Source organism: Ziziphus jujuba, chromosome 5, assembly GCF_031755915.1.
Source record: "Ziziphus jujuba cultivar Dongzao chromosome 5, ASM3175591v1".
NCBI lineage: Eukaryota > Viridiplantae > Streptophyta > Magnoliopsida > Rosales > Rhamnaceae > Ziziphus > Ziziphus jujuba.
Genome location: NC_083383.1, coordinates 26,430,606 through 26,455,070, shown reverse-complemented (window position 1 = coordinate 26,455,070; position 24,465 = coordinate 26,430,606). Strand labels below are relative to the sequence as shown.

The 24,465-nt window shown below is 30.2% G+C and overlaps 1 protein-coding gene across 1 annotated transcript; it reads right to left on the bottom strand.

The window, feature by feature from the left end:
- Positions 1-5,311: 5,311 nt before the first annotated feature.
- On the bottom strand, positions 5,312-9,999 carry LOC107421380 (very-long-chain aldehyde decarbonylase GL1-9). The gene is made up of 3 exons (XM_048475088.2): positions 9,792-9,999; positions 9,171-9,544; positions 5,312-6,260 (listed from the first exon to the last, which is right to left on the bottom strand). The coding sequence occupies exons 2-3, from the start codon at positions 9,399-9,401 to the stop codon at positions 5,706-5,708; spliced, it is 786 nt and encodes a 261-aa protein (XP_048331045.1). The 5' UTR covers positions 9,402-9,544; positions 9,792-9,999; the 3' UTR covers positions 5,312-5,705.
- Positions 10,000-24,465: the final 14,466 nt, after the last annotated feature.

Here is a 24,465-nt window from a genome sequence, read left to right as displayed (position 1 = left end):
GAGATTGTTGTCTACGAATGGGCTCCCTTACACTTGTTGCACGACGAAATTGAGCACATGGTTAACTACCACCCTTTCGAGAAGATCTTGATCCTTGACCTCTAGGGTTAACAAAGTTTCTTCCTTGTTCTTTTTCCCATCTGTCTTGTTTAGATGCATGGACTGTAGCTTTATATGAGTCTCTTTCATTAGGATGCATATCTGCTGGATATATACATATATCATCATTATCATCATCATCATCATCACCATCATCATAATTACTCCGAGATGGAGCTAAGTTACCCCGTAATTCATTACCAATATCTTCCTCCATTGTCTTTTTTTTCAATTTTGCATGTTCTTTCTTCCTTAAATAATGGTAAATCTTTTTCTTCAGTTCTGGAGGTACATTGGGGCACTTTTTGACATTATTTTTTGGATTAGAATGTGCTAAATGATACTTTAATCTTGTTATTCCACCACTTTGCATTTTATGGTTACAATATTTGCAAATTGTACCATACTTGTTACCTTCAATTGGAATACAATGTGATCAAGCTGGATCTGCATTTCCGTTACTACTTTCCATTTTTTCTTTTAATAATCATACATAATTATTAAGTTAATAATAATATCAAGAACAACAATAAGAATAAGAAAAATAATAATAATAATAATAACAAGTAAAAAAATAATAAAAGTAATAATAATTTCAATAATAATAAAAATAACAATAATAACAATATTAATAAACAACAATAATAAAAATATTAATAATAATAATAACAACATTAATAATAATAACGATAACAAGTATAATAATAATAATAATTAGAAGAAGAATTACAATAATAATAATATTAATAATAATAATAAACAACAATAATGACAACATTAATAATAGAAATAATAATGACTACATTAATAATAATAATAACATCAACAATAATAACAATATTAATAACAATAATGATAATAATAAGAATAATAACAATAATAATTAGAAATTGTTAAATAATAAACACAATTTTAACAATATTTGTTATTAAAATGCTTACTTTTGAGGATCAAGAAATTGTGAATTGAGACTTTTTTTCTAACGTGGATCTTCCAAAAGTTCTTCCTTTTATAAATATAAATGTTGAATAAAAAAAGAAAAGAAGATTAAAAACTAATTACTTCAGTGAAAACTTCGCGTGCACTCAATTTTATTTTTCTGAAACTTTATTTTTACTTTCTCTATGATTTATGCTGAAACAGAAGGATTCAAAACATCAAAATATGGCTGAGGTGCTATACACACATTTTTATACTACACTCATTTCCTTACCTATTCAAAATTATAAAGCACTAAAATATAAGTTGTCTCGTGAAAGTTTGTACTTTTAAAGTTAAAAAGAAAACAAAAAAGACAGCAACGTACTTGCCTATAATAATTTTATTTTATTATTTCTCCCCGCAATTCTCTCATTGTATTATTTGTTTTTGCAATTTTCTCGTAATTTTTTCTTTCCATCATTTTACTTTTTCAATCGAACATGTGAATTTACAGTTGTAAACTTATTATTTTTTTCATTTCAAATTTTTTTCCTATACTTTTGATATCCTACTTGATTAATATTTTGAAAAAAAAAATCAAACAATCAATCATTTCTGCACATTCATTCATGCATTATCATTCACATTTTATTTCCTCAATTTCGGCTCTCACCCTCTCATTCACTTTTTTTTTTTAAGCCAATAACAACCAAAAAAAAAAAAAACAAAAAAAAACAAAAACAAAATTCCCAATTTCGGCCCTCTCCCTTCTCTTCTCTTCTCTCTGTGTATCCCCCCATCTCTTCCCCCCTTCAGTTCTCCCTTCCGGTCGGCCCTCTCTTTCCCCTCTTCTCTCTTCTCGGCTGACCATCTCTTCAAACTTCTCCATTCTCGGCCGATCTCAACCCTTACATCACGGTTTCATTTTTTTTTTTCAAGCCAATAACCAAAAAAAAAAAAAAAAAAAAGAAACAACAACAACAACAAAATTCCCAATGGCACTCTCCTCTTTCTCTTCTCTTCTCTTCTCTCTGTGTATCCCCCCATTTATTCCCCCCTTCAGTTCTTCTCCCTTCCGGCCAATTACCACAAACCAAACACACACAAATCAACACAAACACACCCAACCAGTCCGGCAGACATATCCCACAAATTTCCACCTTCTCCCATTGACAACCGGCTGATTTTTCCACCTTATCCACCCAAAACCCGAAATCTTCACCGACAATGGACGATTCTGTCGACTTCCATCGATTCCGGCGACAAGTCGACGACACGCATGCAAGAAACTTCTTATCCCCCACCCCCCCGGCGTGGTCGGTGTCGGACGGGGTCGACAACGGAAACTGTCGCCGACATTTCCACCGTCTCGACGATATTTGCTTCCCTGCTTGTACATTAGTTAGGGCACGGGACCTCTGTGATGACTTTAATAAAGTCGGATTCTTTTTGTTTGTTTTTCTTTAATGTTTGTCTATGTTTGTTAACTTATTTATTTTTTTGAGCAAATGCCATTTACCTCTTAGATTTTGTCCTAATTACATTTAAACTTCATTTTTATAAAAAATCTATCATTAATCTCTCTTTAGTTTTTGGATAATCCTTTACTCACTAAATTTATAAATCAAAATTTTGGTCACTAATATTATTATTTCATTGGTTTTCACCTCCAATTATAGCCAATTCATTAAACATCACACGACAAAATAACCATTAAAACTTTTGACAAATGAAATGTCGATTTTGCATTTATTAATCGAAATAGATTTATTTACCCTTTTGTATAAAGTTTTAAACTATCCTTTATCTCCTTGAAGATAATTTTAAAATGAATATTATTAAATAAAAAGTTATAACCCGATTTTCAAATTAGAAAAAATTAGAATATTACTTTTAATTCTTTCAAATCTGATCTTTTTATTAAATAAAAAAATAAAATCTTATTTACCTTATTTTTTTTCTTTTCCTAAATAAAAAAGTAAAATATTTTTCAAACAAAAAAAGAGATCAACCGTCGAATAACATATTATTTATTAAATAATTTTTTAAAATAAAATCTGATTTCAAAAATACGATTGTTGGAAACTAACAGTCAAATTGTTCTTTCCAAAGGTCAAATTGATCAAATTGAAAAAAAAATTAATGTCAAATTAAAAAAGAAAATTAATAATGTTTCCAATTGTCAAATATGTAAAAAAATTTGAAAAAAAATAATAGTCAAGTTTTTAAAGAAAAAAGTCAAATTAATAATGTATCCAACAGTCAAATTTTTTATATAATTTTGTTATTTTACATACAATATTTTTATTCATGTATTTGAAATTAAACGTTACCGTGTTAAATTGAAAATTAAACCAAAAATAAATTGAAAATTATCTTAAACTAAGGGAAGTAAATATAGTTTAAAACTTTTTATGAAAGGGTAAATAAGTCCATTACGTTGATAAAGGGCAAAATCGACATTTCATAATCAAAGGATTTGATCCTCAGTCTTGCCATGTGAAATTTAACAATTTGACATGCTTTGGTAAATATGAAAAATTAAAAGGAAATTAATGAAGAATTTTTAAAACATGTGGGGTTTAAGTGTAATTAGAGCTAAATATAAGGAGTAAATGAAATTCAAGAAAATAAATAAAGTATTTGGGTCTGTTAAATTTAAACATGTATCAACATATCTTTCAAATGTAAAAAACAAAATGAAAAATAAAAAACAAAATAATAATAATAATAATAAAAGGTAAATTTCATTTAAATCTCTTTAATTTTATTATAATTACTCTTAGATCTCACGTTTACAACATCATTATTAATCAACCTTTAATTTTCTATATCTATTAAAATAAATTTGTTTATCCTTTTTCCAATTAAATTTTACAGTTAAAAATCATAAAAAGTTAAAAATTAATATTTTATGGTTAAATAGATTAAATTAATAGATACATGATTCTTATTTATGACTTTTAACTATTAAAATTAACAAATAAAAATTACTAAATTAGATCTAAATGATAATTTTTTAAAAATATAAAATCTAACTGTAATTAGAACAAAACTAACAAATTCTAAATAATTTTTTTTCTAGAAACGATAACTCTATGATTGTCGCTTTCAACATATGTGGTACCTAAAACAAAGATTGCAAGGTAGTCAAAATTGAGAAATACTTCAACGACCATATAGATGTGGTTGAGATCTATAGCTTAAGATGACAAATTCATGGAAATTAGTAACAAGTTTTTCAATATTTAATAGTTTATTTTCAATATGTGGATAACTGTTAAATTTACAATTGATTAACCGTAATTAATTTTTAATTTGTACAATGTGCATTATCATATTAATGGATGCAACCCTTTCATTATAACCAATTTATGTATGAGTTACGTGGATAAACCTTTAGCTTAAAAATTTATCAAAATTTAACGCTATAAAAGATAGGAAAAGAAACAATTTAATATAAATAAGACTCTATAAACTACAGTAATTATATTATTGTACATAATAAGAAAATCTCATAATATGCATTCATGTATTTATTTATTTTATTCCTAAGATGTAGGTTATGTTAAGTATATTAAGTTATTCTGTAAGGATTGATATAAATTTTAAGTAATATCTTTAGCTTTAGAATTAATAGTCTGTGACATATGTACTAGTACTACAAATAAGAAGCTTAGTTTTACTTTTATTATAATGAAATGTTTCTACAAAAAAGCAATAGAATGTTTGAAAACTGGAAGATAACTCCTTTTTTCTCTTTTTGACATGTTATGAGAATGTGCTAATATATTTGCTCAATATTTTTTATAATAAAATAGAAAATTCAAATCCAAAATTATTATTAAAAAAAATGTTGTTTTCTCGTCAAGCTGTCTTCTAAAGAATAAATTAGGCTAAAGAAATGCAAGCGGCCAATTTCAGTGGATGAACCTACCTTTTTAACTTCTATATAATAATTCATCACTTCCTATATACCAAAGTGAGTCATTTTGAACAGCACGAAATTGACTTTTATTGCCTCCTTATTTAAGTTTGAAGAATTTTTAAAATCGGAGCCTAATTGTAAAATGAGTCATATAATAACCATCAATAAACAGGAAAACTTATCTTGTATAAAGCCTTTATCTATATCTTTTTTTATTTCTTTTTCTTATTAATTTATGTTTTCATTTTTGTTTTCATGTCTTGATTTTGTTTGGACGTTTTGCTGTGATTGTTCTTTCATTGAATTAAGCTGTTTACTTGGTAAAGAAAATGAAAAGCACAAAAGAAAACGAAGACCAAAAAAGAAAAGAAAAATTCCTTACTACAAAAACACTACCAATCCTCTAGAGCAACATACAAGTGCAAGTATAGCAACTTTAACAGGCACCAAATCTCACTGTCAAATGACCAAGAAACTAATATGTTACACAACAGTCAACCCGGAACCAAGAGCTACAATGCACATCATGGAGACCGGTGAAATTGACAAAACCAATCCCACATAATACATTGTCAAACAACGAAAGAAGGAATGAGCATTAATCAATCCAGCCTAGACACAAACCTCATGCAAAGAAATCTGAGTTCGGTTTTGAATGAATGACTGCAACCTAAGATAAATAACTTCCATGTATGAAGAGTGAGCATGGAAGGCATGTGAGTTCCGAGGAGCTTAATTCTCGGAACACAGAAAAGTCTTAATTCTGCGACCAATTTTTGATCGGCTTTGCTTCAAAACCCCCTTCAGGTCTCTTCACAAGATTGAAAGGCATGTGAGTTCCGAGGAGCTTATCCCATATTGGGAAAAACGGTTGAGAATAATTATACTTCAAACCTTGCAGTTGATGATGGATATCATGATAAGCGGTGTTATTCTGGAATAACGTATGAAAGATATTACCAGGTAACCAAAGTCCACAATGATCATCGACAGTTTTAATGACAGCAAAGCAGAAGAAATAAACTGCAGTTCTCGCAGTCATCCCTGAGACTAGAAAAGATATGGCCCCACCCACAGTGTCAAGCAACAGCCCCTCAAGAGGGTGATTATAAAGGGCTCCAACTGCATATGGGACAACAAGCTTGTGATGTTGCGAATGGATATGGCGATACAAAAATTTGTTTTGATGCATGTACCGATGCACAAAGTACTGCCATGTGTCCATAACAAGCATTGCAATAATAAACTGCACAATCTGGACAGGAATGGAGGGCTGAACTGTGATTCCTGATGCATTGGTCATCGATGTGAACTGTACAATAATGTGCAAATCAGAAATACGGTAGAAAAAAACAAAAAAAAATTCATAGTACATTGATCTAATCGCACTAAGCCTCTAATTCTCCAATTATAAAGCAGGTAAACCTCCAATAAGATAGTAAAGCTACTGAATCCATCTTGCACCAATCCAACAAGTCTAAAAACTGTAGTCTCATTTTTTTCATGATAAATAGCTTTGAAATTTACAACAAAATTTTTCTTTCAATAAACCAAAGTTGAACAGTTCATCTAAATAAAGGTTCGTCCATGAACAAAACACTACCTGAGTTTCCATTAAACATAATCTAAATGTAAAAATACTTAAAATTAACAAAAAGAAGAGGATCTTGTTATTTTCTGGAAGAGAAATGGAGTTGCATGTTTTTTATGGACATCAGTCTCACTGACCTTTGAAGAAAGTTCTAGAGTTTGTATTCAAAGGGATTGGAAAGTGTGAGGTTTGACAGCTAGTTCATGTGAGGTTTGACAGCTAGTTCATCTTTCGTGCCTAGTAATGTTTTTATTGTTTTATAAATTCTTTTTCTTATGACAAATAATCCTATAATTCAAAGCATCTCCTCAAGTTCACTCGTTTGAATATGGTATTCAACATATTAATTGAGTCCTTAGGATCTATTTCAACAAATAACCAACCACCAGCAGCACGAACACTTATTTTTCACCTCCAAAAAAAAAAAAAAAAAAAAAAAAAAAGAAAGCTTGTATATGCATTTTCAAATGTAAAAGTCTACTTATAGAATTTGATTGTTAACACAAGACTGGCTTTCTTATTTGTAAACCTAGAATTTAATTGACATAACCGAAATTTTAAAGTTTATTTTGTACAAAGCCAAATTTCCAATTGCTTTAGCATTGGGAGTCCTAGGTATTGGTCAATATTGATCCAGCAAGCCAGCCCACTTCAAAAAACCCAGCTAATAAATCTTATCCACAAAATTTGTAGCCAGAAAAGATCCAAAACACTAAACAGTCCAAAACTCACGGATGACCAAAGTGAAAAAGAAAAAGGAGCGAAGCAAGTAGCAAGAGAGAGGAAGAAAAGGAGAAGAATAGGAAGCAGGGAAAGATAGGGCAAGAATTAGGGATAAGAGAGAACGAAATAGAATTTCAATTTGTACTATCAATTCAATATCAAATCTGAGAAACTAAGAATAAGGCCTATTCTAGAAGTAGTCACAAATAGGAAATAAGAAAATAAAACCACCAGAAAGGACATAACAAACCCATAGGAATAAACTAATAAGAAAACCTTAATACGCAATAATAAGTACCATAATGAACATAAAGTAAGAAATAGCCAATGAACATAAAAGACCCCCTATAATTAAGTAATGAATAGCACATTATGTCCATATCCTATCTCGTGCTGACATCTCTTCCCTCATCCCATTCCTTATGAATACAGTACAAACCTTGTAAAAAGAGTGAAATGCTTTTACTAGTACACCTTACCAACAAAACGTATTGTACAAAACCAACAAAATGTAAAATAGCATACAAGGAATCCCACCACTGACTTAACTTGAACCACAAATTTTGTATATGTTGTTAACATTCTTATGAAATACAAAGAAAACCACCTCACTGATTTTAATCTACATTCTGTAAAGGGCAAACAAAAGGTTTATCTAAGTGACTTCAATTAGTTGGGTATAAGGCTTAACTGAGTTAAGTTTAGTATTAACAAGAAGCAATGAACAATAAAGTCAATTAGAGTTTCTTACACAAGCTGTATATTGATATCTCTCAATCGTATAGTTGATAGAAGTATAACATAAATTTGAACCAATGTCAACAGAACAAGTCAAAACAGAATTTAACTTTTGATGAAGGATGGAAACAGGTTGAAAGTACAGGCACTAATTTAATCAACGTTTTGGCTGTAATCCTGATGATCCAAGTATTGTGAATTTGTGATCACACATGAAGAATGACTAAAGCTCAAATAACAAATCATCAGCTGAAATGCATAAAATGCCACATAAGTGGAAATAAAGCTACCAACATAGTAAAATCAATCTCCTTAATGCATCAAACATCACCTATTGTCCTCGGTCACAGAAAGAGAATCTTGCATTATTCAAAGGCAGACTCTGGTTGTATTGATATTATTGAAACACTGGACATATTCTCATCATGCATCATAGGCAAAAACCAGATTATGAATCTAGTCTACCGCAGGCTGCAGCCACTAGGCTCTAATTGGACCCTAACAATCATATTAGAGCGTAATATACACCATTATGTCATGGTAAGTACTCTGGCTAGAGTGGCCCTGCCAACAACCATATAAGGCACTTGGTTTTAGACAATGAGATTCAAGACACCGATATTTCCAATAAATCATTAGCTTCTTCTCATTTATGGACCCAATTCAAAAATTATTTCCTCTCTATATCAAAAGAATAAATTTTGATAATATCTTACAGAAGTTTCTTCTTACTTTGCATCCTACTTTATCTAACAGTTTGAGAGTGCTTTTCATAATTTTGCATCCTAATAGACTAGAAATTTGATATTTTCTTCCATATTCCGAATTCTATATGGTCTACAAGTCTGGGATTTTCTAAGATAAACAATACATCAATTATTTTGTTTAATCATCTTTTCTTTTAAGTTTTGTCTGATTAATCATATATGCATTTTCCATTTGACATCTTAGGAATCAATACCAACCCTTAATATCTATCATTTTCATTTTATTTGTTGTTAGAGACCTAAAGATTACTCATGGCTGTTTTCGAGCACATATCCATTGAGTCGGTAAAGATTCTTAGAACAGCAACTTAATAAAAATTTCCCTTGCCACATAAAAAGGCATTTATATGAGAATGGATCACATTTTCAACGAAATATGATAAATTATATTGAAACTACTAACCAAGAAGAGCCCATGAGCAACGGTGGCCTGAAAAAACTGCTGTAGCAAAACGCCCTTAATCACCGAAGCTAGTGGCACAGAATTCTTCACCTTCTCCTCTTTTCTTGTATGCAAGCGATAGCCATCCAACGGAGGCAACAGCTCATAAAGCCCAGCATACAACCAATAGACCACGATTGGGGCAAAAGTCCCCATTGCTTCATCACTCGCATACTCTTCCCAGAAAACCATTTTTATATCCAACTTCTTCTTTTTCTTTTTTCTTTTTTCTCGATTCAATGAATGCTTAATTGAACTCAAAACAACAAAAAATCCAAAACTGCAAGCTGCATTACTGTTTGAGATCCATAACTGGAATTTGCATTCTCTGAATCCTGAAAAAGGGAAAAAATAAATAAATAAAATATAAAATCTCTTTACTTATTTCACTCAAAACGAACAGAAAATCCCCAATAATCGACAATGTAGAACCGGAAATTCCAAAATTTTCAATTATTTTTTTCTCATTTCCTATCTTCAAGAATCAAACACCAAAAAAATAAAAATAAAAACAATGCGACGAGAAAAACTAGTAAATCGAAAAATTCAAATAGAAACAATGCAGAAGAGAAATTGACTTACGGGAGAAGAAGATGAGTTTTCCCGTTCAGATCTAAGGCCTTATTGGATCAAACATAAACAATTTTTTTTTTGTCTTTTTCTTTTTCTCGTGAGGTTCTCTGAGGATTCAATTTAAAGGTTATGCGTAGAGAACGATCTTGTTTGGGAGACAAGAAAATGAACGATTAAATTTTCTTCTCTCCGTTATATTTTTTTTTTTCCCTACTTATATATAATGGTCTCGAAAAAAAGAGAGTTTTGAATTATTTTAATGCCACGTATTTTTTTTTGCTATTTCCAGATTTAAAGTTCGAAAGGTGTGGGGTTTTATATACTTTTGAGGTTTAAATGGTTTGGAGAAATTCCCGGTTTCGAGTAATTTGGAAGGAGACAAAAGTGGGTCCCAAACATTCTTCTGTACCTTTTTCGGTTTGATCTCTACCGCCCGATTAACATGGGGACATAGTCCCTTGGTGTGCTGACCATCGTCCGATTGTCCGGGTATAGTCAGAACCTTGTGGGGCCGCGCTATTTGTGGGGCGTTGACCACCTTTTTTTTTTTTTTGTTTTTCCTTAAAGGCGGGCGTTGATCAGTTTTGAGCCCTCTTCTTTTCGCGTTGCTGTCAAAATTTTGAAGTATTTTTATTTATAAAAATATGAATTTAAATCATAAAAATAAAAAAAAATTAAATAGATTGTAATTTAGAAAAAAAAAATGTAGGCGGTTTTTGTAGCTTTCTTAAAGGGGTTATTATACTAATATTTCTTTAATTTTTTTCTTCTTTTACCTTTTTTTTTTTTCATTTTACTCTCAAATATTTTTCTAGCAAATTTTATAAACATTATAGTTACAGTCTCCGATTCTTATTTTTAGCTATAATCACAAAAGTCATCTAATTACATTGTCCATCAAACAAATGGTGAATTAAATTTCAGAACTTTTGTATTATTTTTTCTGTCTACATGATTGTCCACAATAAATAATGATTCTACTTTGTTTAAAAACATTAGCAAATAAATAAAAATAAATAAGTAATCATTATCTACTAAATTGGTCCCTCCACCATAGTCCACTAGCAAAGATTAAAGTCCATATTTTCCACTTTAGATAGTTTAGTTTGAATTTGTTACTCTTGAAAACATTTACAATGATAAATGTAAATTACTATATACATAGCATAAAAATTCATCTTAGTCAATTTTAAAATTGTTATTTATTGGTAATATGTAGAAAATTTATTTATAATTATTAATTAATTTTATATATTATTTCTTTCTTTCTTTCTTTAACAAATTAACATTTTTTTTAAAAAATTACCTTTTAAAAAATTTTACAATGTTTGACATAAGTAGACTTTCATTTTGACAATATTTAAGCTATATTAACTTAACATACATCTTAAATATTATCATCGAATAGCAATATTTTTAAAATAATGTCTATATTTATATATTATATCTATTTTCACAATCTACATCTTTATTGGAGATGTTCTAAAAACCAAAATAAAAAATAAAAAATGCATTAATTATTTTGGAAAAGAAAAAAAATGCATTAATTAAATTAAAACTATTGGTGGTTTTAGGTGTAATTGTCATTAACTAATTAGAATTAGTGATTGATTTTTCTAATAGTCTAAACAAACACATGGTGGAGTTGGGATTGGATTTTATGTAATGCCATGATGAGCTGCCTCCTTACTTATGGGAACAACAATGTTCGCACACCCATAGAATATAATACTTTCGAGAGATATCAAACATTGTTCATACCTAATTTCCAAAAAGAACAAGAAAAAAATAAAAACATTATTAGCACAAAGTTTATTCTATTTGTTTATATATATATATATATAAAGGGCACATTAGGGATAGCATTTTTTATTATCCTTTTGAGCATTGAAGAAGAAAAAATAGAAATTAAGGGCATACTTGGCCATTAAATTTTAAAACAGTTTTCTATTCTATAAAATAGAAAACTATTTCTAAAACAAAAAATTACTTTTATAGCCATCAGTTTTCAAAAACAGTTTTAGAAAATAAATTTAAAAAAAATTAGAAAATATTAAAATATTTTTTTTTAATTTTCTGTTTTAATTTTAAAAGCTGTTTTCAAACATTATTGACCAAACATCATTGTTTTTAAAAAATAAATAAAAACAACTTATTTTTTTATTTTTAAAATAATATTTTAAAAACTAAAAACAAAAAACATGACTAAACAAGTTGATAATATGTTTTGCATCTACGTTAAATTGTGAATTTGAGATATAAAAAGAGAAAAATTTATAAATAATTAAAAAGAAAAAAGAAAAAAAGATGTTCGGAATAGACATTTAGATTGACAATCTCAATATTACATGAACTTGATATCCATTCTACACATTAGCCTTTCAAAGGAATTTTTAAAAACAATGTTTATATTGCTTATAAGTCATGTTATAAGTAATAAGTGATCTCATTAAGAATGTTATGTTTCGTACATTTTACATCCTATTAGAGATCTCATTAGAAATTTTAAAGTCCTATATCACTCACAAGGTTCAGGATATTGCCATGGATAAAACCTCCCATCCACGGCATTTATTGTCATATTTTTGTAACTATCAATTTTACCCTTTTCCTATTAGAAAAGGTGATTGGTTATTTTAATTTTCCAACTTCTTTTCCCACGTACTGTGGTATTAAAATACAATAAAAACTATATGATAATACAATAAGTGATTATAGCAGGGCAGGTCTCTCAGAATTCCCGGAGGGTCTTTGAAGTATATTCTCTTTTTATCTCATAGCTTTTGCTCTTTTATATCCTCACTTTGTGATTAGGGTCTCAATCTTGCCTGTGTTTTGGAAGTTATTTAATTGGTTGCTTTATTTATTAGTGTGCTTTTCAGTCTATTTAATTTTATTTCCAATCATCGTAGCCTTGAATTTGATGAAGCATTAAAATTTAGTGGGGTTTTGGTGTGTTTCATAAGATGAGAGTAACTTTTCCATCTATCCAATGGGGAGTCATTTTCTGTTCTTGAGTAGTTGTTGCTGGTTTTTGGTAATTATAATCAAGCTACCACTTATTATTCCTTTCACTTTTGGTATTGCAATTTTTGTTGAAATCTTATCTATGTTGGTATTTAATTTTATTAATTGCATTATGTTTCAATGTATTGAAGCACTCTCGAAAAATCAAATGTTACCTCCTTGTTTTAATAAAGTATATTTGGCTAAGTTTAAACGTATTACAAATGTACATGTGTATAAATGGATGGGAAATTTTTGTTGCCTTGCTTTTCTGATTAGTATCTTTGTAATTAGAGGAAAATGAAGGTAAGATCTTTTCTTTACTTTTTTTTTTTTTTCTTTTTTTTTTTTTTTTTGGTTGAGATGCAGCACAAAACAATAAAACAATGACTCAACTGAAAAATCAATATTTATGCAACTTTTGTCATGCTGAAACTAGACTCAATGGTGGGTGAAAAAGAAAAAAGGCAATTGGATATTTTTGAATAGTTAATTGAGCCAGAGAAGAAATCCAAAAGGAAAAAAAATTGGCCGGGGAAATAAGAAAGAAATATCACTTTGTTCTTATAGTATAGGGGTAAATGGGCAGTTAACAAAAAAAGGCATTAATTTCCATTGAGAAGACTTTTCTTCCTGTGGCAATAACACTTGCCTACTCACAAATTACACTCTATACATGTATAACTTTGGACTCTACATCTCAAAAGCAGCTTAGCTAATACTTTTAGAAGAGATCTAGACCAATAAATTCTTATAAATTATATTAGAACTTAATTAAGCTGGGATAAGTTTGTGGACATGAAACAACGAATTGATCATCAAAGACTAAATGGACTCTTACACTAACAAACTACATTAGGTCCCACAGAGGGGCTGCAATGGGTTACAAGAATGCATTTTGAGGGGAATGTGGTTATGAGACACCGAATTATCTTTAGGTTGTTAGGAGGAGGATCTTAGCATTATTTATTTTCCCTTTCTTCCATCCCTTATACCAAATAAGGAATTGATTTTCCACAACTCACACTAAACTTTATTCCTCAAGCATTGTATATTTAATGAGCACTTATGTATGCTTTTCTCAATGCTTCCTTATATGCACGAACATATTCTAATGTGGCTAATCTCATCTCAACTAGTTCCCGATTTTATTGCATTGAGTGAAATTTAAATATTTGGCAACCTTTGGTGATTGTTATAGTCGGTTTTACCGAGAGAACAACATTTTTGTCCATATGCCAAAGCAAACAAAATAATAATAATACTAAAAAAAAAAATGTTATGTATTACCTAAACACATTTTCTCAAAATTGTGCACCATTCCTTAGAAAATTGCCAGCTTAATTTTGTACTCGCAATCTATTTTCATTTCCTTCGCTCTCAATGTTTCTACATTCTTTTCACTTGCTATTTTTTGTGTCTTTAATAAGCTCTAAAACAAATCTATACAATTATTATAATATTATTCTTAAATGCTATTGCACTATTCCAAGAAAAATAATAATAATATCTATTAATATTATAAAAAATTATCCTATATTAATATAAAAAAAAATAAAACTTAAGAGTTGGTTTATATAATTTTGCAATTTTCTCTTTATTTATCAATAAATTAATATGAGCTTTAGAATCGGGCATATTGGAGATGTATAACTCGACCTTTTAACTACTTATTATACTTTTTGTTTAGGCCATAATATTAATTTTTTAAATTTATATTTTTAATTTATTAAAATATTATTTTTGGAAGATTAATTAATTGGCATTAGTCCTACATTGATTAGAAATTAAAAGGTCTTATGATTTGCACATGTATAAATTGAAATTTTAATGCTAGAATTTGTAAAATCCTACATCAGAAGCGCATGAAGCAATGCAAAGTTTTCTACACATAAAAATATGAGCTTCATTAGCTTTAAACACGCATCCCTACATACAACTATAAGACCCTAGAGTGTTTAGTTTATTTTCATTAAAAAATTTTAGTTTATTTTCATTAAAAATTTACTTTAATTAGTAAATTGTTCTTAGTTGTTCTTAGTTGAAGTTTTATTTTTAAAAGTCCTTTAATCATTAAGACAAATGAACCTTTGTAGATTATTTTGTTCTTCAATAATCAATACAATTATCTGAGTAGTTTGATTTAATTGGCATATATGTTTCTTTAAATTGTTACAAGTTTAAAGTGATACGCCTGCAAACCTAACAAACAACAAATTGTTAAAAAATTTCCAATATATCTTTTTGGCACAACCAGTGGAACAAAATGATTTCAACCGAGAACAATGGTACAAACTCAATCAATGTCTCAAGAATTTAATACTCATGATAGCTATAAGGAAGAATAAGCCAATAAAACTCAAGACCTAATAGAGATATCCACCTAGGAGTCGATTCGTAAGCTATCCCAGGACCTGAAAGAAGGTTCAAGAAAAATGGAAGCATTCTAGGAAACCCAACAACGAATGATAGAAGGCATTATGGATTTGTTACATCAAAAATTACATGTCACTCAAGCCTTAATAAGTGATGCAAAGCCAATCAGTAGCTAGGAAAAACTGATGCAGGCCTTTTTGGCCATACCTGAAGGCAACATGTCAAAGATAGATGCACCACCATTCCAGCTAGGACGAACAAAAATGAAGGAAGGATGGTCATGCCAGAACAGCAATTCTAATCTTTTATTCCCTTACGAGCCTGGAACCTAATTCATTTCAAAAGGTTGACTGGGGACCAACGTTAGGGCATCAGAGATGGGCGAGAAGATTACATTGTACAAGCTCTTCAGGTAGCACGTAATGTTCATAGAAGAAAAGCAAACTTTCATCCCTATGTTTTCCTATCCATCTGGGATCAAGGTTACGGTGGGTGGTATACTAGGCAGTATGATGCGAATCCGCCCGAGGCCGCACAACTGACAATCTGCTGGGGTGCTGACCCAATACGGATGAAGACTAAACCTATCACTAGGGCTCAAGCTAAGAGGTTTAAGGAAAACCTTGCTGCCTTTATCCAGGAGGTAATTCATTCTTAAAAGGGCTGTCCATACCCGAAGATACAATGCTTGTTTTGAGTATACAAGTGGTGAAAGCCGATACGGACCCGGATAGCTATTTTGGTGCATTTATGGATTCCAGCCAGAGGGAAATGGTTCAAATCTTCTTGAATTCACTTGATGTCACTAAGAAGTCATGGGAACTGATCAAGACCAAATCTTTGCTGGTTATTTAAGTGGTGTGTGCATGAGAAAGAAAACGGTCAGTTTTGGCTGTATTATTTGCTAGCTTTACTGTATTTTGCTGAGTTAGCTTTTTCTCTTTCCTCCAAGCAAGGGCAATGTGTGGGACTCTATAATAATCTTATTTCACATCCTGCAAAGTATATAGAAGCTGATTTGGAGCTCAAATTGGTCAAAGATTCGTCAAAGTCAACTTAGTCAAAAAGCTAGTATTCTAGTTTCCTAATTTAATTTCTACTTTTCGTTTTAGGAAATTACCTTTACTTTTGGTTTTTATTTATTTATTTGCTGGAAAAATAAGTTTAGGAAATTTATTATTTTATTATTTTCATTGTAAATTAATTAATTCCTAATTCAAAATAAGGGAATTAATTAACCTAAATTAGATTAGAAAAGAGTGTGAAATTAGACAATTTCATAATTGGATTCTATGTTGACCGAAATTTCCTAATCCTTTTAGGGTTTTATTTTGTTCATTCAATGCCTATTTAAAGGCTTATTTTCAATGAGAAATCAAGCTTGAATTTTATACAGAAAATTATTTGTGAGATTGAATTCTCTTTGTTCTTTTGAACACCGCAAACCCCATTAGTGAATTAGTGTTTTAGTTTAACTTATCAATAGACTTTCCATCACCTATTGTGGCATCTTCATTATATACCAAGGTTTCTAATCACAGGTTGGTTAGGGGTCAAGGTGACCATTAGAACTTGAACATAATTAGATCCGGGCTAATATAATATGGGTTTAGATTATTTGTTTTTGTGTTAATCTGCAATTTTAGCATTAGGTTAAGGTTGGTTCTATCATCATACATGTTCTGCATATTTAAAAAAAATAAATAAATAAAAAAATTCATTCCTAGTTAAATTAGGCTTTCCTAGTTATACTGTATTTTTGTTTCCTAGTTTGTTGGTTGTTTTTCATCATTGTTCTTGTTAATTTGGTTATCGTTGATTTTTCTTTGTTGTTTTAGTATTAAATTATTTGCATTCATATATCAAAAAAAAAAAAAAAAAAGAGAGAGTTTTGAAAGCATATTGCATAAAAAACCTAAAATTGTACAATTTGTTTTTGTTTGAAGAGTGGTCTCATTTTTGGCGAATTTGTGGCTTTAGAATTGCAATTTTTGATGTTGATCCTTGCTACTACAGTTGTTTATAATCTGTCAGTAAAAAAAATAAATAAATAAAGAAGAAGGGTTTGCGGAATTAAAGGAAAAAAAAAATGCACATTTGTTTTCTTGTTGGAGGCTACGGGTTTGGTGAGATTTTGCTATTTGGTTGCTAATTTTTGTTACTGGAGTTGTATTTGATATTCAATGAAAAAAAGAAAAAAAGAAAAGTCGAATATAAAAAAAAAAAAATTCGGTTTGTTGAAATTTGAGTTTGGGAATTTGTTTGAGTTGAAGATTTGATTTGTGATATTTTGAGTTGCTGGAGATTTAATTTTCTGCTGGATTTTTAAATTTTGGGTACTAAAATATTGGATTAAAATTGATAAAGGATTTGATACATAAAACTTGAATTACAAAAACAACAACCAACAGTATTCCTTATTTTTGTTAGAATTGATTCTTGTTCGTGTTTGGAATTCTTTTTCTAAACTTTTATTCTTGACTCTTTACTTACTTACCATCTGGTCCAGTTCTTAAAAATTCCAAAATTTTCCTTGTTAATTTTCCTAGAAAAGGCGAAAACTAGGTTTTGTTAAATCATTCGATATTGCTTTCTTTTTGCTACTGTTTTGTTGATAAGTTTAATTAAAACATACTTGTGATCTAATTGCTATTTTATGGGCATTTTAATTAGAACTTTGAGATAATTCATTGAGTGGAAAAAGGAAAGAGTATGTTAGCTTAAAAGAGGGTAAAAGCTGAAACTAGTGTGAAAACACGAGTGTCGAGACCTTGATTAAGTGAAACACGTGAAGGAGTGATTTTTGGTGAGAATTTATTTTATTTTACATTATTTATACTAACATGGCAGATTCAGGGTTGAGTAGAGGAGATTTACCACTAAGAATTAATAAAGAAGAATTCGTAGGATTCCATGGTAATTCCCGAGCTACGGGGAGTGGTGAGCAAATGGACATGAGGGCTGTTTTGGAACAATTGCAGCGATGAATGCTCAATTTGACCACATAAATCAAAGGATGGAAAGAATAGAAACATCTCATGATGAACTGAATTTGAGGCAAAAGTTCCATCAACGTCGAGGAAGCCATGGACGACCTAGAGAGGAGTTTGAAGAGGAAAATTTTGGAGATGATTTCGAGGAAGGAATGGATGAAACACTTACTGTCCAAGATAGGCTAGGTTGTGGGAGGCATAGGAGAGAAAAGGTATATGGTGATCTTGGAAATATCAAGGTAAACATGCCACCTTTCATGGGGAAAAGTGATCCAGAGGCTAACTTGGAATAGGAAGAGCGTATGGAGATGATCTTCGATTGCCACAACTATTCGGAAGCTAAGAAGTTGAAATTGGTAGCAATGGAATTTGGTCATTATGCACTTCAATGGTGGACCAATGAACAAAACAACCGAAGGTGAGTTGGTGATGACTTGATCACTACATGGAGACAAATGAAAGGGGCCATGAGGAAACGTTTTGTACTATCACACTATCATAGGTTGCTGCATCAAAGACTTCAATCTTTATCTCAAGGAACTAGGTCCATGGAGGATTATTACAAAGAGATGGAGATGTTTATGATGAGGTTAAGTATAAATGAAGGTAGAGAAGCAACCATGGTAAGGTTTCTTAGTGGTTTGACTTGTGAAATAGCCAATAAACTAGAATTGCAATAATATGTGGAATTGGAGGAGATGTTGCATTTGGCTATTAAATTAGAGCATCAATTCAAGAGGAGGGATGTAAGCTCATGGTTTGGAGGAGTTACAAATAGCGGGAGGTCAAATCCAAGTTCTTGGAGAAGCAATACCGAAACTAGGTGAAGAAAGTTCAAATCGGCCAAAAAGGGAGTCCAAAGCCGAATCTGTCCAAGCACCAAAGAATGAGATAAAATCTGATCCTAAACCTTCTAGAACTCATGATGTTGTATGTTTTAAGTGCTAGGGAAGAGGACACATTGCTAGTCAATGCCCGAATAGGAGGATCATGGTGCTAAAAGGTAATGGCGAACTAGAATCCGAAAGTGAAGAAAGTGATGCTGAAACCGAAATTGATGGTGAAGAAGTTGGAGATGATAGGCATGATGAATCTGAAACTCTCAAGGCATTTAGGGCTGATTTGAGTTTAGTAGCAAGGATGGTTCTAACCATGTACAAAGATGAGGACCAAATTCAAAGAAAGAACATTTTCCACACCCAATGTGAAATTCAAGGTAAGATTTGTAGTATGATAATTGATAGTGGGAGTTGTACAAATGTAATTAATAGCATGGTAGTTGATAAATTAGGCTTACAAACTATTAAACATCCAGAACCATATAGATTACAATGGCTTAATGATAATGGAGAGATGAGAGTAAATAAGCAAGCCAAAGTAAAATTCAGCATTGATAAATATGTGGATGTTGTGTTGTATGATGTTGTACCTATGCATGCCGGACATATTTTATTAGGTAAACCATGGCAGTTTGATAAAAATGCTATTCATTATGGTCGAGAGAATTGTATTGTTTTTAGATTTAAAGGTAAGAAGGTCAAGATGGAGTCATTGACCTCGAAAGAGGTTTTTAGAGACCAACTACAAATGCAACAAAGGAGGGAAGCCGAGGCTAAAAAAGAAGGCTAGTATGGCACCAACGGTTCCACCATCCATTCAAGAGGGGAAAGGTGAGCTTGCTGTCCAAGGTAAGTCCTCTAAAATCTAGGTTGAGTGGAAAAATTTTAACAAACCTAAGAATGAGAAACTTTTAGAAAAAGCCAAGATTAATGCAAAATTCAATGAAACCGTGAGTGAGAAAGGAAAAAAAGAAAAGAAAGGAAAAATAAAAATATTTATTTGAGTTTTGTGGATGTTAATAAAGCCATTTTGAGTAAGAAACCATTCTTGGTCATGAATTATAAAGATACTTACTTAAAAATGCTTTTGTTGTATAGAACTTTATCTGCCTTGTTGAGAGCTTAACTTTATGGAAATTTGAAAATTAGGAAGAGATTATTTGCTAACTCTAAAAAGTATAATTTTTTTCATAATGAGCATGTATTTTTAGATTTTTTTTTTATGATAGTGTTTGACCCAGGAGATTTTATTTGGTTGCACTCATAAAAGGAGAAGTTTCCAAAACATAGAAAGTTAAAGCTTATGCCGCGTGTGGATGAACTTTTTCAAATTTTGAAGCGGATTAACGAGAATACTTACAAACTTTATTTATTAGGTGAGTATAATGTTAATGCCACATTTAATGTTGCTGATTGATCTCTTTTTTCTGCAGGTGAAGATCTTGATTTGAGGACAAATCCTTTTCAAGAGGAGGGGAATGATGCGAATCCGCCCGAGGCCGCACAACCAACAATCTACTAGGGTGCTGACTCGATATGGATGAAAACCAAGCCAATCACTAGGGCTCAAGCTAAGAAGTTTAAGGAAAACCTTGATGCCTTTATCCAGGGGGTAATTCATTCTTAAAAGGGCTGTCCATACCCAAAGATACAATGCCTGTTTTGAGCATACAAGTGGTGAAAGCCGATACAGACCCGAGTAGCGGTTTTGGTGCATTTATGGATTTCGGCCAGCGAGAAATGGGTTCAAATATTCTTGAATTCACTTGATATCACTAAGAAGTCATGGGAACTGGTCAAGATCGAAGCTTTGCTGGTCATTCAAGTGGTGTGCGCATGAGAAAGAAAATGGCCGGTTTTGGTTGTATTATTTGCTAGCTTTACTGTATTTTGCTGAGTTGGCTTTTTCTCTTTCCTCCAAGCAAGGGAAACGTGTGGAACTCTATAATAATCTTATTTGGCATCCTACAAAGCATATAGAAGCTGATTTGAAGCTCAAATTGATCAAAGATTTGTCAAAGTCAACTTAGTCAAAAAGCTAGTATTCTAGTTTTCTAATTTGATTTCTACTTTTTGTTTTAGGAAATTACCTTTACTTTTGGTTTTTATTTATTTATTTGCTGGAAAAATAAGTTTAGGAAATTTATTATTTTATTATTTTCATTGTAAATTAATTAATTCCTGATTCAAAAGAAGGAAATTAATTAATCCAAATTAGATTAGAAAAGGATGTGAAATTAGGCAATTTTCTAATTGGATTCTATATTGGCCGAAATTTCCTAATCCTTTTGGGGTTTTATTTTACTCATTGAAAGCCTATTTAAAGGCTTATTTTCAATGAAAAATCAAGTTCGAATTTTATACAAAAAATTATTTGTGAGATTGAATTCTCTTTGCTCTTTTAAACACCTAAAACACTATTAGTGAATGAGTGTTTTAGTTTGACTTATCAATAGCCCTTCCATCACCTATTGTGGCATCTTTATTATATACCAAGATTTCTAATCATTAGATGGTTAGGGGTCAAGGTGACCATTAGAACTTAAATATAATTAGATCTGGACTAATATAATAAGGGTTTAGGAGCAGGTCGTCCTAGGTTCGTATCACAATATGGCCAACACTTTTCATATGGCCATAATGAAGATAAGCATTATCAGTCCAACTACCATGACCCAACATGGAAACATGGACATAATGTCTAGAATTGGATGAACAACGATCATTGCATGGATAGGGAAGCCATTGAGACCATAATTTAGGAGATCATTGGCCCTATATTCAAAATAATTGGTTAACTATCTTAAAGAAGGCCCTACCCTGAAACTATTAACCGGATAGAATTCTTAAAGGGATTCAGATTTCCTGAATTCACATTATTTTCAAGTGAAGAGAATTAGTCCACTGTAAAGCTACAGCCAAGCCAAATTCAATTTATATGTGGCAGGAATTAGAACAAAAATTCTATAAGCAACTGTACAAAATGGAGCCGAAGATTTCCATGGTCGACGTGCTATGTTGGCGTCAGATGGAAGGAGAATCTGTGGAGAACTTCATTGGAAGATTCAAGAGGACAAGGATTATATGTCATATGGACATACTAGAAAGGAAGTTTGTCAAGCTAGCTCAATGCGGAATAAGTTATGAGCTTTGGAAGTAGTTTGAAGGGACGAAGTTCCACGATTATTCAAGTTGGCTTTTCGAGCTTCTAGGTATGAAAGTTCCACATCAGAAACACATGAAGCGACTTGAAGTATTCTACATATATAAATATGAGCCTCATTGACTTTTAAAACACATCTCTATATAAACTCTAAGACTCTAGACTACTTAGTTTATTCTTACTACAATTTACTATAATTAGTCAATTGTTTTTAGTCGTTCTTAATTGAAATTTTACTTTTAAAAGTTTTCTAATCATTAAAATAATTGAACTTTTGTAGAATACTTTATTTTTCAATAATCAATACAATCGTCTAAGTAGTTTAACTTTTTCTTTTGTTGAATTCTTACAGGTTTAAAGTGGCATCCCTGCATATTTAGAAGATAACAGATTGTTGAAAATTTTTCTAACATATTCCAACAGTTTTTTTTTCTTTTTTTAACTTTTTTTCTTTTTCCCATTAAATAAAAAATGTCTTTTTTTTTTTTTAACATTTATGCCATTTAAACTCTGCATTTGCCACTTATGCTTGCTTTTTTTCTTTTTTTCTTTTTTTTTTGGCATCCTATGCTCATTACGTTGCATTTCTACCATGGCTTAGTTGTGCAATGGTCTAGTTGGGCCATGACTCCAAAATACTCTTCCTTTCCCTTTTGTTTTTTTGTTTTTTTGTTTTTTTTTAATCATTTACAATAATTCGTCCAATTTTCCTTGGTGGTTAGAGTCCATGTTCTTACAAATATGGATGTAAAAACATATCAGCTAAAATAATCTCATTTGACCATGATCTCAAAGTTCTTGAAATTATTTTATTTTTGTATTACATAGCATTTTCTTAAAAGAATTAGTTAAATACCTTAAATAATGTAAGGATATTTATAAGTTAACTATTTTTTTATTAAAATAATTTAGTTCTTTCATGAAAATTGGATAGTAAACTACAAATTAAATAAAAAGTGTTTACAGTTTTGCTGTATTTTCTATATTATATATATAGTTTCTTTGAGTATGTTATATTCTTTAATTATCAATTAAAAATAATATATAACTACAATAAATATTTGAAAACAAGATTTATCCAACTGTAGAAAATTAAAGGACCCCACAATTATTCTTGCAAAATTCACTTAACAGATTGTTTCTTTTTTTGTGTTATTAATGTATCATTTTGTTGAAATTCTATTTATTTTCTGTTCAGCCTTCAAACAATATTTATTTAATATAAATAATAAATATTGTATAATGTTTGTATATGCAAGTTAAAATAATTTTTATTATTAATATTTAAAAAAATTATATGCTCCCCAAAGATCATTTTTTGGCTCCATTTTTACACAATGTAATGGTAAAATTCCTGTTCTTTTGCATAATGATTCCAAATTCAAATATTTTTATTTTTTATTTGAATCTTGTTATTTATCATTATTGGTAGCAATCACCAATTTATATGATAAATTTTAATTGAGATATTTAATTTTATTATTTTTATACTAAAAACCTTAAAAATAATTTTTTAATAAAAATCATTTAAATTATCATATAAATCCTACTAATAAGAACATTTCTTTATACCATTTCAAAATGATTCTATATAGTTCTATTACATTCTTTATGCAGTATTATTTAAATGAATAAAAAAAATTTCTTAATACAATATTTTTTTAATACCTAAAATACCTCTAATTCATATTATCCCAAAATTATATATCTTTTACAAATAAAAATTCTTTTTACAATTCTAAACTAATTATATAGTCCTATAAAAATTAATTTTATTAAACTACTCTTATTTTCTTCTTTCTCATTTTGAATTGAGGTTGGTTTTCATCCCCTTTATGTTTTTATTTTTTATTATTTTTTTAATGGCATGAAGTGTTATTTATTTTAAAGAAAAAAAACCAACCATCATGGTCAATGGAGGATAGCTAGCAATTGACATGACCACCACACTTTTCAAGACCAAAAAGTTTTGTTATTTTAGTCTCTCTCTAATTTCTTCAAAAAAACACTAAAAGTTAAAACTATCTTAAAAAGAAAATATTGTCGGTCTCTTTCACCCTTATTCTCTCTGTTTAAAAATTAAATTTTCTTGGTTTTGAACCAAAGGGAAAGCAAGATTAGGAGACATTAAGAAGCTTTTGATTTTGTGAAAATGTGAACTGAGTTTGATTAGAAAATATCAAACTTGAATCGCTATTCATCATAATCCCATCTTTGGCAAAGCATCATATACCTCTTTTTCATTTTTTTTTTCTCGGAGAAAAACATTGCTGAAAAAGGTAATGCAGAAAATTTAAAATTTAAGA